The 18,204-nt window shown below is 46.0% G+C and overlaps 1 protein-coding gene across 1 annotated transcript in view; it reads right to left on the reverse strand.

Moving 5' to 3' along the window:
* Positions 1-12,358: 12,358 nt before the first annotated feature.
* NEDD9 (neural precursor cell expressed, developmentally down-regulated 9) overlaps positions 12,359-18,204 on the reverse strand; it is a 40,087-nt gene continuing 34,241 nt past the window's right edge. Inside the window, exons 5-7 of the mRNA XM_064443590.1 lie at positions 16,877-18,100; positions 16,444-16,533; positions 12,359-15,049 (exon numbers count right to left, since the gene is read on the reverse strand). Of these exons, the coding sequence (XP_064299660.1) occupies positions 14,516-15,049; positions 16,444-16,533; positions 16,877-18,100 (1,848 nt within the window). The 3' untranslated portion in view covers positions 12,359-14,515. The remainder of the gene's footprint in view (positions 15,050-16,443; positions 16,534-16,876; positions 18,101-18,204) is intronic.

The raw sequence follows: 18,204 nt of genomic DNA on the forward strand, positions 1-18,204 counted from the left end.
CTTGTTGTTACCCTTGAGTCCTGTAAGACCCTGCGTTGAGGACGTCCTAGAAGAAACAGGAGATACTGCCTGGGGATCTGAGCAGTTGTGAGAGGGCTGAGCTTGGTGCAGGGCTCTGGCATCTGCAAGGCACGACCAGGCAGCCCTAAGATGACTCGGGTAGGTCAGGCACACCAGGTATGCAGCATTGATTGTGTTCTCTAACACTGATAAACCCCCTGAAGCCTGCTTGGTTTGTGGCTGGATGGCATCACATCTGCTGTGACTTCTGATTCTGGCACAGCTTGACCTTTGTCTCTCCAAAAGAGACTGTTCTGATCGACCTCTGGTGCCGGGGGGGTGGGGGCATCTTCACAAACAACGGGCACAGGTACTTCCATATCGGAAAATGCTCATCCTTCCCCCCCCAGAGCAGCAGTGGGGCCATGCCAAGGCAGAAGGCAGGGAACTGGGAATTTCACTCCATGGCTCTGATTTGCAGGTCTTCTACTGACTTTTGGTGTTAGCGTCTTTATTTTTCAAAATCGTGAAGTTTCTTTAACAATTGCAAGGTTTAAGTGTTGCCAGTGATGCTTATTGCAGCCTTAGCTTTTACACTTTCCAAAGGATTTGGATACTGAGGACAACTTTGATACTGCTTTTCCTTGTCCTGATTTCCAGGATGCCCTCACATTTCTTCTGAATCCTGGAGTGATGGCACGGGTAGGGGAAAGTGCTTATCCCTGGACTGGCTGCTTAAACAGGTGAATTGCTTACAGTGCAGATCCAGTCTAAAACCCTGGAGGATTTTAGTGTCAAAGGTGAGTAGAAAGGGCGCACTGGGGCTGGTGTTTCACCACTAGATGGCATGGCCCTTCAAGATTTGCCAGTAGAGGTCCACCTCGCAGGAGAAACACTGAGCGTCCATCGGAGCCAACGCTGTTGAGCTCCTTTGCATTTGCTTTCGCTGTTTTTTGTCATTCTGTTGGGGCTTGGCGGGGCTGGGAAGTACAAGGGCAGCTCCTTGCAGGGCTGAGCCTGGTTCTTGTTTGGCTGTATGCTTCGTGCCGAAAAAAGCTGTGGGACACATGGAGTCTCATGTCTGGGGAGCTTGCATGTTGCTCTGCAGCACAGGAGGGACACTGGATTTTGCTTTGTAAAGAAAGTGACCTCGAAAATTATTTGCCCTAAGAAGGGAGGTCTCAAAAGTGCCAGAAGGGATCTGCTTTTCTTAGGTCTCACCGTGCTTAAGAAAAAACCACCAAAACACACCACAGCAGCACTTCTTCAGGTCTTGGGGTTACAAAGATATTGTAACACTATAAACAGCAGTTTAAAAAAATGTGTTGGTTTTGTGGGTTTTTTTTTCCCCAGTCCAATCGCAAGGGCAAGCTGCCTGTGGTCCAGATCTCTTCAAAATCAGTTCACAACTGTGTGTTCTCACACTTCTCATAGTTTCACTGCAAAGATATGAAGTGAAATGTCATTCCACTGCAGCTGGTCTAAATCCTGCAGGTTACTGACCAGGTAAAACAGAGGCTCACAATCAGCTCAGTTTAAAATCTTCTCCCCAAGTCCGATATTAATATTAGACCAATAGTCTAGTATTAATTTTAAAAATACAATGTTGATCTAATATTAATGTTAGACTGGGGAACAGAAAGCCTGTGCCTCATTTTCTTTACAGTAAAGACAAATCCTTGAGAAAACAACGAGATAGAGATACATTTGGAGCCTTGTTGGGTTAACCTCCTGATGAATTCTGTATTCAGGCTAAAGGAGGAGGAGGGAGCACTTTGTTGCACAAGGCTCTGGAGAAATCTCTTTTCCCTTTCCCGAGCCCCTCATTTATTGACTAGGAGTAACAGCGAGTCCCTATTAGCAGATTTAACATTTACACTTAGAGAGCTGCTGGCATATTTCTTTTCAAATGTGATTTCTTCAGTCTGTGTGGCTTGCCAGGAAAACAAGGCTTATCCCAGCTGTGCAGGTGTGTGCCTGAAGAGTCTATCTGCTCTTTGGGTCTGGAGGACTGCTGCTCTTGTGTTAACGATCCTTAGTGCTTGGCGAGACTGTCTAACTCACAGCTGAGAAGAAAAGCTTTGGGATTAAAAACTGGCTGGCTGTAATCACCTAGCAGGGCTGGGGCTGACACTGGCTCTTACACTGCAGCTCTGCCTGGCGACGGGCAGCTCCACAGGGAGCAGGAGCGCTGCTGGTAGCATGGGACCGCTGCTGGAAAGGACTTGCTTGCCCATGTGCAGGACTACTGCTGCTGTGGCTGCCTGTCCACCCTGTGGGGGCTCAGGCAGAAGGAGAAAGCCTTGGCCCTGGGGCCAGCAGAAGGAAGGGCCAGCCTCCTGTGTAGGTATTATTTAGGTCCTAAACTAGGCAGGGTTTCTGGCTTTTTATTGTCTGGACTCCACCCCAAGGTTGACTAGCTAAGATCCATCCATCACATCAGGGAATACAACAATCACACCAGTTTTTCTTCCCCTCTCACTTCATGTTAGGTGAGCTGTGCTCACCACCCACACTTTAACCAGGACTGGAGGATGCTTCGAAAGTAATTGTGAGGGACAGCAGGGTAAGCCTGTCCCAGGAAAAGGAAGAAAGTGTGTTGAAAGGAGGAGTGTGGTGCTGGCAGGGTTCGGTGTGTGCTTCCTGCTCCGGGAAGAGGACACAACAGTCTGAGGACACTGTTTCAAGCTGCAGGTACACGACAGGAGCAGCATTTTTTCTAGGAATGCTAAGTACTTCAGTGGCGGCTGCAACAACAGGTTTCTTGAGATGTCCCACATGTAGATAAACAAATGTACTTAATTTGGTAAGTAATGAAAGCCTGCAACCTGCTGCCCCAGGATGTCACGAAGATACATTTGTGAACCTGCAGATACAGGCTGATGGAGGCCTCCCTGGGCAGATCCCAAGTTCATAGGGTAATGAGAGGTACAGACAAGGCTGTATTTCCTGAACATACCCACCTGCCCCTGTTAGAAACAGAATATGGGGCTGCGTGTACCACAGCCTGATCCAACACGACAGTTCTTACCTCCTTAAACATTGGCAGGCTGATAGCTAGAGATGCTCAGAGAATAAAACCAGTAGAATATTGAACACACATATCCCTCCAACTAAAAAAGTCCCCAAAGTCCAGAATGAGAAAAAAAAAAATCATTTGTTTTACAAATAGCTGTTGCGTTTGCTGCTACAAATGACCAGCAAGAGACCAGCATTTCTCACCCACCTGTGCCCATGGCCTGGGATGCTGGGCTCTTCTTTTGGGCTTTGTGCTGCTCTCAAGCTGATTAGTTCCCACTTGTGCAAAAGGTAGGGTTTATAAAGCCTTTTTTTTTTTTTTTTTAATTTGTGTTCTTTACCTAAAGTGCAAGTACTAGAGAGAAATCAGGCCTGGAGGACTTGCTGCTGTGCACATGGAATGAGCTTTAAAAATAGATGCATCTCAGCTGGTGATGGGGCCACAGCTGTGGCTTTTCTGTATATATGGCTTGTGCCTTCATCTTTGTGTCTGAGGAAAAGCAGCATTGCTGAGGAAGGGAAAGTAGAGCCTGCTGAAGTACTCTCCTGGAAAGCTACAGATATGTCCAGGTACAAAACACTTACTTTACTGTTCTACTTTATTGTTTTTCTGTAAGATGAGAAGCAGAACAAAATTCACAGGGCATAGGGATTTTATTCTCTGTTGCCTTTCTTGGGAGCAGAGGCTGATGTTTTCTACTGAAGTCATTCTGTGTTAAATGGGTTGGATGGGTTGCTCCAAAGATCTTGGTTTGCTGTGGAAGAGATGCCACAGGGTCCTGTGCTACTGCCCTAGTGTGGGACTCTGAGCAGACAAAGGTACCTGTAGCAGGGACCCTCTGATAAGAAGCTGATGAGATGTAACTGGTTCATGTGAATTGTTAGATTCCCCTCTGTGCTAGGACAGCCTGAGGCAGGTTCATCTGCTGGAAAACCAGTAAATTGCAGTAGTCTGGGCTGCACGGTGATGGTCTGGTATCTCGTACTAGCCTCCAAGTGGGTGCTTTTGCTTCCTCCCTTAGTAGCGTTGGTGGTTTGTGGTGTAGGAGCAGCTTGAGAGTATCTTGATGCTTCCCTGCCTGGTTACCTGCTAATGAGCACAGTGCCCAAATACCTGGCTGTTTATTCCTGTGCTGCTGGCTACCCCTGCAGTTCATTGCATAGGCAATTCCTTGCTGATACAAGGCTTTGCTTGTGTCATTAGGTTAAATCATTAAGAATAAGCTCTTTGAGAGTTTGTTCCTAAATGTTGCGAATAGAAAACCAAAACTGTGCAAACACTGCAGAAGTGAAAACTTATTCAGCTGGATGTGCGTACTTGCTGCGTAAGGTACATATTGTTTGCAGCTGTGTCATCCTCTTCCCCACACAAGAAAAAATAAACAGACAAAACCAGGATGAAGCATATGTGCTGGTAGTGGAGAAGTAGTCAGAGTAAAAGGAAAAGATCTTTCACAAAACATTTCTAACTAGTAAAAGAAAGAGTAAGCTCGCTTTGTCAGAAAATAATTTTGAAACCCATGCTTCAAAGTTCAATGTTGTTCAATCTCATGAAGCTCCTTTAGCCTTCCTCGGTGATTCAGCCCTTCCCGTGCCAAAGGATACCCGCTCCAGATGCACAGCTGCTTAGCTCCGCATCTGGCACGCGCTCTCCCTGGAAACGAGTGGCTGAAGCCGTGCATTATGCTTTTTCAGCAAGGCAGAGATGTATGCAGGATTGCTTATTGTAAGGGAATTAAACATCACCTAAACAACCGCCTGATTTTTTCCTGTCCAGTCCCTTGTGTTTCCCAGCCCTGGTATGAGAAAAAGCAAACTAACCGAGCAGTGCCTGTAGGTTGGGAGCTCCTAAGCAAGCTGTCCGTACCTAGCTGGACTCTGCGCTACTGCGAGCCCAGACCTGGTAAAAAAAAAACTGCTGGGAGAGCAGAGGCACAGAGGTGTGAGCTACCTGTGCGACTGGCTTTTGCCCATCTAGCACAGAGCATGATTTAGTTAATGGGACTTTAGGGTCAGGTCTGATGCCAGATCCTGGAGGCTGCCTGAGTGCAAGGGGAGGTGGCAGGACTGGGGGGATTCAGCTCGGATGTGGGTTGCGACACTTGCAGGCTCAGGCTCCCAGACTGCTCTGACTTGCTGAACCCACAGGACTAATGCTTAGATGGTACCGATACCAGCTTCAGGCTTGATGGGCCAGGAGGTATCCATGAGTTTCTAAGGCATTTTAGTGTTCATTTTGTGACTTGACCTGTGTATGTGGCTGCTTCAGGAGGCAGAGGTAGGGTCCGTGGTTGGGATTCATCATGCTTAAAGTTTAGGAGCCTGTGATATGGTCATTTGCAGCTACTTGTGTCAGTTCTCCTTGAAGACCTATGGAGACCTAATCATTGGAGACGGGGGAGAGTTTATCTCATCCTAAAGTAGATTTAATCACATGGCTTGGTCTTCACTGAGCCTGTTTCTCCCTATTCAGTTTAAAGGGGACCCTGATGATATCTCACGTGCCAATGTCTTCAGGCAGGCGAGATGAATTGCATCAGGGTGTCTCACACCGGGAGCAGAGATGGCCTAATCCAAATCGGGCACTTCTGAGCCCACAGAGAAGACAGGAGGGAGCAAGAAAGAGACTTTCTCGTTTGTGTATTTCTGCCTTCAGCAGCTTTAGTCCTTGGATGGAGCTGTGGGTCCGTGTACTGCCGGTGTCAGTGGGACATGTGGAATTCCACCTTAACTTCTCAGTGTGCAGAGGCAGCTCTGCATGCTGCAGGATGGATATATAGTGGATTCCACAACCACCTACTTCTGCGTATGTACACAGGTGAATGAGGTGTCCTGTGCAGCGCAGCCCTGCTCTAGGAACATCCTTTTGGTCATAGTAGCAATTCCTATGAAAGTGAAATAGGTTGCCAGCGAGGCTGTGCTCGTTCTTTTAGTAAATCTGCGAGTGGACGACCAAAAGCCATGTCTGAATCAGCGAGGCCTGAAAATAGCTGCAGGTCACGCACTGCAGAATGCACGTGCTCATTCTCATTTATCAAAAATTAATTTCTCTTTGAAATGCATCATGAAGAAAAGCCAAGTTAACTTCTCCCGTTCTGGAATGCAAATTAATTACAGGTACCTGTTTGCAGCTCAAATCACCTCCTGAGATAAAAGGCTTTTGGATGGGCTGCTCCTACCATCCTTCATAAAAAACAAAGCACAAGGTGAAAAAAACAGTAAAAGTCCTTTTTTTTTTTTTTTTTTTTTGTTGTTGTTCATGGCCACTCACCCTTGTGGCTTTTTCCCATTCAGTTCAGCCAGGAATAAAGGCAGACTTGAATTACTACTACACAGAGAAATGAACTGGAGCCTGCTACCTGCCCAAAAAGCTCTAAGATTATGCCTTGATTCCATTCTGCAAGACAATATAAGGCCAGAACAGGGTTGGGTTTTTTGTTTTGGTTTTTTTTTCCCTTCCCCTCAGCTCTCCGCTTCCGGATTTTTGTGCTTGTCCTTCATTTAACCACGCTTAAATCTGCCTTCATATAAATAGCAGATGCTTCTGGGACATTGTTATTGCGCCTTCCTGGTTGGCAACGGTTTGGGTAGCCCTGGCTACAATGTTGAGTAAGATAATGCTAAGTAGGAAGCTGCGAAGGGCCTCCTGGATTTGGTTTCCTGCAGCTTTGCATCAAGAAAAGAGTTCTGATCATTTTTCCTGTAATGAAGGGAAATTACAGGAAAGGAGGAAAAAAAAATCCCCCTGACATCTGAGGACAGCCCCCCCACCCAGCAGCGAGATTTTTACCTCCCTCACTTGGCTGACAGAAGCGTGGGCGCGAGCATGCATGGAACCAAGGAATCATGATTACTTTTTTGTGTTTGTGTGGTGGGTTTTGGTTTTTTTTTTTGTTGTTGTTTTGTTTGTTCTTATGGTATGTGTAACTTTCTGGGAGCCCACTGCGTGCGGAGCTGGCTGATGCTGCTTGCACAGGAAAGCTCAGGCAGCGTGTTGCAGATGAGATGAGCTTTATATATCTCCTGTAAACCCGATGCTTTATGCTCCTCTGTTCTGTTTTTGCTGTGGTCAGCTTGATGTATTGAGCTGCTGCTTGTACAGAAAAAGAGATCTTGTCTCTTGGTGTTCAGCAGATAAAAAGAAACCCCTGTCAGGGAGGCAGCGTGTGTACTGAGTCCATTGCAGCAGCAGCAGCGCTCCCTGGGCACAGGTTTCCCAGGCGCTGGGCTTCACCCCCGGCAGGGACTGGGAGGACTCATGGAGATGGAGGGATCAACAGCAGCAAGGCAGGTTCCTGTGAGGAACATTGACTTGATGAACTTTGCATGTGGGGGTACAGGGCCAGGGGTTTCACCAGGAGGGGTGCAAAACGAAGAAAGCAAACTGCAGATCCATTCTGGGTTGAGCCTAGCCTGATGCTGTCTGCAGAAAAGGCAGAACTGAAGCACAAACTCCTGTAAGGAGGTTACTACTGCAAATTAAACCCCAGGAGAGGTGGGAAAGCTAGTTTCTGCTCAGTATGGCCTCTTTCTTGGAGCGTTTCAGCTTCTCCTGCTCAGAAATCCACAGTAACTGCGAGCCAAGACCATGTTGCTGTGGAGACATGGGTTTATCAGGAGGCACAAGGAGATTTCGTCTCTTTGCTTCTTGCCACAGAACTGCCAACTTCTGATTTTTCTGCTGCCCCGGGAGGCTGAAGAGGAGGGCTCTGCAACAGCCAGCAGCATGCATGCCCAGCCATGCCCTGACATTTTGACCTGAAACCGTCCTTATTAGCCCTTTGCTCTGGGAGGCTGTCCCGAAGAGGTCCTGGCCACTGACCTGGAAGGTGCTGGGGTGAAAAGCACCTTGCTCTGAACCCAGCAGCTCCCAAAGCAATGCCCTGGGAAGGAGCCTCCTACAAGGTCAAGCTGCTATTTCATGCCCTGCATAACTCTCGGGCAACCAAAGACTAAATATCTGGGTTTTGAATGGAGAATGATGAACCTGTGTTTCCTTAAGTGATTGCAACTTCTGGCAGCATGTCCAGCATAATGAGGCCTTGCTAATGATGTGAACTGCACTCCAAATTTAGCTCTGATTTGTTAAAAGTAAAATTGCCTCTGGGCAGTTCGTTGGAGTGAAACTGAGGTCATACAAGTTACTAAGAGTCTGTGCTAGCCCTCATGCTAGCTCCCAGGAGGTTAAGCGTCATGTCACTCCTGTTGTCTCTGAAGTCAGCAGGTTTATGATAAGGCTGGATTAGATGTTTCTCCTGCTGCCAATCAGTTTATGCAGATACTCTTAAGCCTGGATTCAATGTCATCTTTGAGTTGGAAGAACTTCTGGGAGGATTCGCAGTGCTAGATATAACTGTAGATTAACTTTGATGTTGAAAAGCCACACAGCTATATCCAGGGCTCTTCAGACAGAGAAAGCTGCTGTCTTGGGTGGAATTTGGGTGCAAATAGCAAAAAGAAATTATTTATTTAAAAAAAAAATCCACATTATCTGGACAGTCCATCTCTGAGATGGAAAAATCTTCTAGCAGAAAAAGGGCTCCATTGATTTAAGAGTGATGTGTGTATGTTCCTTTTGAAACTGCCAGCTTAACTGAGTAAGATGAAATGAATAGGCACATTTCAGAGTTGAGAGGAATGCTCTGTGTGTCCTCTGAGACTGGCAAGACCCCTTCTTTGCCCTGGAGATGTTCATGTCTAAACATGGACTAATGCTGTGAACAGTGTGAAGGGAGAAAGGGGCAAGGGAGGGTTAAGAACTGCCTTTGGAGTAAACCTTGTGAGTTGATAATGCCTTTTGACTGAGGCCAAGGCATGTTAAGATGGAACAGGCAGCCTGGAAGTGGGATTCAACAGGGAAAAGCTGGTTTTGGAGCCGAGCAGCTACAGAGGCTTGGCTTGTGGGCAGAAGGAAGGTGTTACTGGCGCAGCAATACTCTGAAGAGTGCTGGCAGTAGATGTGGGAGGGACACTTCTGAAATGTAGCCCAGATGTACGTGTCGGAGGGTGCCAAAAGCTCTAGGGTCTAGAAGTTACGGGGGATGTGAAGATGCTGGGGTGTAATCTACCATCAGATGACAGTGTGGGAACTTGGTTTCCTTCACCTGTGTTGCCTTTACTGGAACAGCAGATGGTGGGTTTGCCACAGTTGCAGCGATGCACGGCAAATGAAAATGCAGAAGCTGCACAGCCCTTGCTGGCAAGAAATAGTAGACGTAGCAGCAGGGGGCTGTGCAGTATGGGGCACAGTGAAGTATGTCCTGTGTCATATATCAGTATGAATTGATAATTTCTCTAAAACCTGCCCATTTCAAGGGTGGCTTCTGTCTCTTCTTTCTCCCTCGCTCATCATCCTGGAAGAGAAAGGGGGCATTTTTCTAATGAATATGAATTAGTATTTACTTAATGTCTGAAGTAAGGAGCCAACAGTGTTCTGCGCTTGCCACTAGTGAGCGGCAGACATTTTTCCACGCCAGACCTCAGGCAGTCATTTCACACTGACCATCAACTTGGTTCCCAAACAGCAGCAGTTTCTTGGCAACTGTGTGGGGACACTGTGGCTCAGGGAGGAGAGCAAAGAGGCTCTGGTTTCTGTTCTGAACCATTTTGGTAGTCCAGTCCCTCCTTTGTTGTTAGTTGACCTTTATAAATTTAGCAGAGGAACAAAATGAAGCGCTTTCGGGAAGCTGCCCTGCATCACCAGCTGTTTCGTTGTGAGGACACAATGAGCCAGACCAGGCACTTTACTCTTAAGGCTTTTATTGCACTTACGCTCCCATACAGGAATGTCTTTTGTTGGCAGCTGAGAACCGGTGTAAGCACAGAGCCAGTCCCAGGCTTTTTCTCTCCTTGCATGCTCAGGGTGTTTGACAGGAGGTAGGCGGTGCCTCGGCAACAGTGAGATGAGAAAGTAACTTTTGGGAAAGACTGCGTGATCCTTAAAGCCACGTGGCTCTTTCAGATGAAACCCATACCAAGATAATGCTCAGCTTGGCATGTGGTGGGGGGGGATGCACTTACCATTGGGTTGGAGGGGTGAAGGATGGCTACACTGAGCAAAGTTGCCCCTCCTGTTCCTGTGTGGATTGTGGCTTCGCCAGCAAATTCTGGAGAGGGGGAGCAGGCTGGAATGGGTGTACAGTCACATCTGTGTCCTGCCACCCCACCTTATCATGCGATAGTGTTAAGAGGTATTGCCCTGATCACCTCAAGGATCAGTGCATGTGCTACGATGAGGTGGTTTGGGATGCAGCTCACGCGGCAGGAACAGACACTGGGAATGGGACACAGGAGCGTGGCCTGGTGCATTGTAGGCCCTCATGGTTGTGTTTTGGACTTGATGCCTTCTGTAGCTGAATTAGATAAATGCTTTACCTGCTGCCTGGACAAGCAGAGAAACTGCCTGTCCCCTCTTATCCCCTCAAGCTCTCACTTTTCACTGAGCAGTGCTTACAGCGTGAAGACGGAAAACAAACTCATTTTAGAATGGCTTTGATAATATTGTTATTAATATAATTAAAATATGATTGTTATCATTAATCATTAATGTTAATGTATTTTACAAATTTACAAATACATTAACAACAAAAAGAGAACCAAAGAGAATCTCCATCCTCTATTGGACGTGGAGGGGAACATTGCCACCGAGAATGAGGAAAAGGCTGAGGTACTAAATGCCTTCTTTGCCTCAGTCTTCAACTGTCAGACCAGTTATCCCCAGGGTATTGAGCCCCTGGAGCTGGAAGGCAGGGACGGATCGCAGAATAAACCCCACATAATCCAGGAGGAAGCAGTTTATGACCTGCTGCCCCACCTGGACACTCACAAGTCTATGGGGCCAGATGGGATCCACCCAAGAACACTGAGGGAGCTGGCGAGGGAGCTCACCAAGCCACTCTCCGTCACCTACCAGCAGTCCTGGTTAACAGGGGAGGTCCCAGACAACTGGAGGCTTGCTGATGGGACGCCCATCTACAAGAAGGGCCAGAAGGAGGATCCAGGGAACTACAGGCCAGTCAGCCTGACCTCAGATCTGGGGAAGATTACTCGGTTCATCTTGAGTGTGCTCACCAGGCACGTGCAGGACAACCAGGGGATCAGGCCCAGCCAGCATGGCTGCATGAAAGGCAGGTCCTCCCTGACAAACCTGACCTCCTCCTATGACCAGGTGACCCACCCAGTAGATCAGGAAAAGGCTGCGGATGTTGTCTACCTGGACTTTAGCAAAGCCTTTGACACTGTCTCCCACATCACCCTCCCAGAGAAGCTGGCGTCTCATGGCTTAGACGGGTGCATTCTTCACTGGGTAAAACACTGCCTGGATGGCCAAGCCCAGAGAGTTGTGGTGAATGGAGTCAAATCCAGTTGGCAGCCGGTCACAAGCGGTGTTCCCCAGTGATGCCAGTTTTGTTTAATATCTTTATCAATGACCTGGATAAGGGGACTGAGTGCACCCTCAGTAGGTTTGCAGATGACACCAATCTGTGTGGGAGTGTCGATCTGCTCGAGGATAGGAAGGCTCTGCAGAGGGATCTGGACAGGCTGGATTGATGGGCCAAGGCCAATTGTATGAGGTTCTACAAGGCCAAGTGCCGGGTCCTGCACTTGGGTCACAACCCCAAGCAACACTACAGCCCTGGGGAGGAGTAGCTGGAAAGCTACCCGGCATAGAAAGGCCTGGTTGCGCTGGCTGACAGCCGGCTGAACATGGGCCAGCAGTGTGCCCGGGTGGCCAAGAAGGCCAACAGCACCCTGGCTTGTGTCAGGAATAGTGTGGCCAGCAGGAGTAGGGAAGTGATTGTGCCTCTGTACTTGGCACTGGTGAGGCCGCACCTCAAAGACTGTGTGCAGTTTTGGGCCCCTCAGTACAAGAAGGACATTGAGATACTGGAGCGTGTCCAGAGAAGGGCAACAAAGCTGGTGAAGGGACTGGAGAACAAGTCTTACGAGGAGCGGCTGAGGGAACTGGGGTTGTTTAGCCTGAAGAGGAGGCTGAGGAGAGACCTTATCGCTCTCTACAACTACTTGAAAGGAGGTTGTAGCAAGGCGGGTGTTGGTCTCTTCTTCCAAGTAACAAGTGATAGGATGAGAGGAAATGGCCTTGAGCTGTGTCAGGGGAGGTTTAGGTTGGATACTAGGAACAATTTCTTTACTGAAAGAGTGGTCAGGCATTGGAACAGGCTGCCCAGAGAGGTGGTGGAGTCGCCAGCCCTGGAGGTGTTCAAAAAACATGTAGACGTGGCCCTCCAGGGCATGGTTTAGAAGGCATGGGGGTGTTGGGTTATTGTTGGACTTGATGATCCTACAGATCTTTTCCAACCAACCTTAATAATTCTATGAATACAGGCAAGCAGCAATATTTCCTTTTAATATACTTGGAGACTCTGAAAAGAAGAGAAAAATAAGACCAAGAGTTGCCTTTTTTATATAAAAAAGCTAATTATTAATTTTAAAATGACTCTCTACAAAATAACAAACTGTGATACAGGCTTGCAATAAAGGTTTTCCTTTTGAAAGCACAAGCTATCAACATAACCACTAAACTTCAAAACATTTTCTCATTTTAAGAATATACAGTGAAAAAATAATGGACGAGGAAATCCAAAAGAATCCCAAACAACATGAGTACAAAACAGGTTCATGTGGATTGCTTTTTGACAACTGGCTATCGGTTAGGACAGCCTAAAATAGGATAACCACCCTTTCTGGATGTTATGCCAGAGCCAAGCCCTGGAGCTGATTCTGGGCCAGCTGAAGTTGTGCTGGGTCCCACTGGCCTTCCTCGGAACGTTCTGCAGACTCTGGAAGCAACACCATGGTAGCTTCACTCTGAGACAGTACATAAAGACTACAAGATGTCATGCACTGCTGAAATAGTTTTGTTATCTAAGACAACAAATCCCATTTCAATAAGGCACGTGCTCAGATACAGAAAAAGTTAGGCAGAAGTGCCAGTTTTCTAGGTGCTACTCACCTCATGAGTGTGCATTTATAGGTGATCTGCTCACTGATGCAAACACTCAGAACGCCTCAACACGGCACTCCCTTGAACTAAGCAAGGACGGTAGTGTTTCTGCTTTAAAAACACCAGAATCACCTGGTATTTACCTGAGCTATTGCCCACTTTGCCCACTGGCTTCTAGTCTGAGGACCACAAGCAACTGGCATTCTGTGCCTTACTTTTAGCGGGTTCACAAAAGGTAACGAAGACAAATCAGTTTATACATGTTTTGGAGTGGCCTGCGTACGTGGAATTCTAAAGCAGTCTACCACTCTGCTAATGATTTTTAAGGGTCTAAATTGAAAATTACTGGGAAGGATTGTGTGTACTTACTGATGGAACGGGCCCATTAAAACGGGAGGTCATTTTTGGCAACAGTGTAGTGCAGAAGGACCAGCACCTATGCAACAGAATTTGGAGAAAAAGCCCAATATGGAAGTCAGAATTGCAATAGATGCAATTAATTCCCAAGAATATGTCTAGAAAAGTAAGTGCTATTTCTTCATTAAATTGTGTATATGCTATAGAGATGTTCAAATATCCGTTATTTCAAATTAAGCTGTTTTCTTTCTATGTGAATTACAATTTGTACACTAATCCCTCTGAAAAGGACTGACACTTTGAGACATTGCTCATCTGCAGCCTCAAAGATGAGCCCAGTTGATCCTGGGATGCTCTCAGGATAACTCTGAGTCCATGAACAGCAAGGCTTTCAAGCCTGACTGTTAAATTTAATTACCAGTGCAAGGTCATACAAGGTAAACGTGTTTGAATTTACATTGCTGGGAACCCATCCACGTTTTGAAATCCCATGTTGTACAGTTATTAGAAATAGCAAAATTTGAATGCCACAAGATATTAAACATACACGATTCTGCCTTCCTCCTTAGAAGGCTCTGTTTCTTAGATGGCCTAAAAATGTTTTTCTCCCAAACGCTGTATGCCTTGCTTGATACGTTGCTTGTTGCAGTTGTGCATATATGCCATTCAGAATGATTCAATGCTGTACGTAACAAAGGAACGTCAAGAGAAGAGTTAAATTTCATGGAATTAATGTATAGAAAGTAATTTCTAAGGGAATGGAGTTCTATGAGAACCATTACACTTGCTTCGTGGATTGCTACGAGTAGGTTTTACAACCAAGTCCATGTGCCAAAATCAAGATGGAATGAAACACGAAGAGTGCAGCATCCAGTTAACAAATATACTGAGGAAACAGGCAGTATATACAAAACATAGGCACTGCTTACCTGACGCATAATTTTTAAGGTGCTTAATTAATGTTTTAGGAAATGTAGCAACATATACATATATGCAGTGTATACATATCTAAATGTGTATTCGAAACCTAATATAGAACCAGATGTATTCTCAGATCCCTGATTTCATTAGATTCTCTAACACATAAGAATGTATTTAAAATATTTCATTAAAAATATCTTACAAAAAAATTTACATAAAAACAGCTCCAGTTTTTTTGCTTTTCTGTTTTGCCGCTCATGGATTGGATTTCACTGGGTTCCATAAGGAGGCCATTTGGACCAGCGAGAGTTTGAACAGCTGTGCGTAATGAGACAGCTCTGTTACTCGGTCCACCATCTTCTGTAGGGTTGGCGTGTTGGGGTAGTTCAAGGCAGCCATCTTGGTAGCCAGAACAACACTCTTTAGCAGTTCACACAACTGGTTGCTGGAGTTCATCACTTTGTTGCGTATGTCCTGAGTCGTCACTTGCCTCGTGAGCATGTCCCCAATGAACACAAGTTTGTGAGCGCTCAGAATGACAAATTTGCTGTGAGCCACAAAGATTCGGGGAGGCTGAGATGCGTTGATGCAACTGAAAAAGGCGTCAATGGCATTTAGGAGGGAGTTGAAATGAGTCTCACATTGGTCAGAATAGAATAAAAGCAGCTGGCTGTCATGGGAGGTGGCAGTGCTGTTTGCAGTCTGGAGAGCATGAGGCGGTTTCCATTTTGAGATGTCGTTCTCTACTGGCTTTGTGATCTCTTGCTCCAGACGTTGAAACTGATTAATCTGAAAGGCAAACAGAAAGGCTCTCTTCAAAGAATAGTCTCATAAGATATTGTTACATATTACAATTTCACCTTATGGCTCAGGATAACTCTGGGTATCTTAGACTGGCCTTGTGCTAAATAAAAACTATTATATGTGTTTTCTAAGAGCTTTTATTTTGGTAATCAAGCACTTTAGTTACCGTAAATCCAAATACAGAGAGTTCAGAAGAGGAAAACATCTAAAATACTTTATTTGCATTAAAAAGAAACCCCTACACACACACACACACCCCCCCACCAAAAAAAGCCCAAAAAACCGAACCAACCCCACCCCACCAAAACCCTCCTGAATTTACAGGCTGTTGCTCATTTGGAATATTCTGGAATCACAGGCGAGAGAGATGGATCCAAGTGGCAGTGACTCCTACGCAATCTTTAAAAAGCTGCTATCTCTGTGGGATTTTGAGATGACAAACCTTTAACTCTCACCTCCACGCTGCTTGTACAATTTTCTGCCATATGATATGACAAAAACATATTGAAGAATTAATGAGGGCAAAGTGACAGCCCTCACTCTTACATGACCTGCTTTTTTAGCGTTAGAAGTTATGTTAAGCACAGTATTTAATAGTATTGATGTTCACGGAAGATGTGCCGTGGCATGCCTATTCAGTGTGGTCCAGTGATTAAGGCACACTGGACTGCAGGTCAGGAAAGCCAAGTTCTCAGGCTGGCTTTGTGACTGATCCACTGTGAGACACTGCAGAAGCCTTTCTCCTCTGTGGTAAACTCCTGGAGACAGAGACTGCTCATCATGCATATGCACTGGGCCAATTGCAATGGTGTATTGTATAAAAAAATAATTAGTCTCTTCAGTTGATATGGTTGGAAATTGTTTTGAAGGGAAAGGTTTATTCCTGCCACAAGAGTTGTCGTTCCAAACACTGAGAGCTGTGGTTGTGCTTCCACTCAGTTACCGAGTGGCAACAAGGAAATGAGCAGGGCAGAGGTGCTGATCTTCAGAATAGCTGCTCTGCAGTAAATACTTAAACTGTCTCTGGCATAAGCAACCACTGACATAGATGCACGGCGTCAGGAAGGTGCTAAAATCTTAATGCTCATTATTTCCCATTTTGTGCATGACAGTGTGTGTCATTGTCCTTTGCATTGATGGAGCCTGTCTGGCACAAATCCCACTTGGAAAGAAACTAACCTGGAGCCACTGTTGCCTTCACCATCTAGCACCTGGGACTTTCCAACCGCACGTGCTGGTGCTCGTGCACGCCTTGAAGCCATGAGGCTAGCAGTTGCACGCTGCTAAGGGAAGGGCACCTCCTGCTTTATTTGACCAGTACTCCTTACATGCAAGGAACACTGCATTTCAATGTGATTATTGCATCTGAGTGAACATACCTGATGGTGCTCCAGCTCTATTTTGCTCTGCTTGATGATATTTTCTTTTTCCAGCAGTTCCTTCTGTTGCCTTTCAAACTCTTCTTTCCCCTGTTTTGCATAATATAAGAAGACTGTGTTAAATCAAAACAGCTCCTGAGCTAGATGACAACTCATAGGTCAAATAACAGGCTTGTTTGTATTGGTTTTTTCACTGGTAGCGCACCACTACGAGTATGGAGAAGAAAAGGATAGCGTGGCAGAGCAAAAGGCTATTGCTATTATGTATGCAACATTCTTATTTGAAAGCAAGTAATCAGCCTGGTGAAATTACTCTTGAATGTGTGTTTGCATGACAATCTGATTGCTACCTTCCTGTGAACAGCTTTTGCAAACAGAAGCATCAGCAACAACTACTTGGTCTTGTGCAGACAAAAGTTTTGGGTTTACCTACCTGCAGGTGAACGTAATCATAGTCATCCATCCAGCTCTTTTCCGAGCTCTCACTGGTGGTATTGTGAGGGTGCTGACCTTTACTCAGGAGTGGAGGAAGGGAACTGCAGTGATTCTGTGCTTTTTCTCCATGATGCTGCATATGAGGATTGTCATATACATAGTCAGGTGTGTTCATGATATTCTCTGGTATGTTTTTGAAACGTGAGCTGCTCAATGCCTGTTTGAAGAGCACCTCTGCATTGACACTGATGGTAGTGGTCAGTTGCTTGGCATCATCCGGGACTGTCCTTGCCACCATAACAAACCGATCCAGGTCATCACACTTGTTCTGCAGTCTGTTGACAGCTAGAACATTCAAAGACCAGTTGTAGCTGTTCAAGTCGTGACCGGTTTGGGTAAGGATCTGGTGAGAGTCCTCCAGCCTTTGCACCTCCCTCCTCATTTTGTTAAGGAGGCTGAACTCAGGCAGGCAGGAGGCATTGGCTGCTGATCCTTTTGCAAACTGAAGGTACTCCAACAGCGACTGCTCTACCTTATCCACAGCAGTGTGAATTTCATTGATGTGTTTCTCCATATATCCATAAGACCGCCAATCTGCTGTAATGAAGGCCATGAGGTTATTGACAGCTGTCTCTACCATCTGCTGGAGGCAATAAAGCCTCTCTATAGCAGTGTCTGGATCAAGGATTAGTCTTTTGTCCTGTGCAGTTGATGCTGAGAAAGAAGAGTCTTTTGATGTTGTTGAAGATGTGGACATGTTACTCCTTGTGCTTCCTGTGCTGGAGAAAGACAACCTCTTTATCCCATCAGTCACATCCTGTAAGCCTTTAGTGTCTTGGAGGACTGGTGGTGGCACATTATACACACCTTCTCTTCCTTCTGGGATGAGATTTTCACTGAGTCCCATTTGTTGTCCTGGGAATGCAATTCCCCTCGGGGTATCATAAACATCTTTTTGAGGGGCAATTTGCTGTCCAAGAAAATGGTTTTGATGGTTCATAGGGATGTCATAAATATTCTGTTTCTCTGGCACTCCATCTGGCAGTAGAAGGCTCTCAGGAGAAAATTTATTAGGTTCTTTCCCAGTTGTTTTGGTGATGGAAGGAGGAATATCATATACTCCTTCTGGTCTTACACTGTGGCCTGCTGGAGATGAAAAATCCTGCAAATTTTCCCTCAGGCCTGTATCATTTCGGCATGCAGATGGAGGTGTAGCGTAGACCTGAATCACAGAAAGCAAACCATGAAACCTGTGACTAGAATAGCAAAATATTTTACATCTTCCATATAGCCTATAAAATGCCGGGATGGAAGATCTGCCGTTGA

Source organism: Phalacrocorax carbo, chromosome 2 (assembly GCF_963921805.1).
Source record: "Phalacrocorax carbo chromosome 2, bPhaCar2.1, whole genome shotgun sequence".
NCBI classification, from domain to species: Eukaryota; Metazoa; Chordata; class Aves; order Suliformes; family Phalacrocoracidae; genus Phalacrocorax; species Phalacrocorax carbo.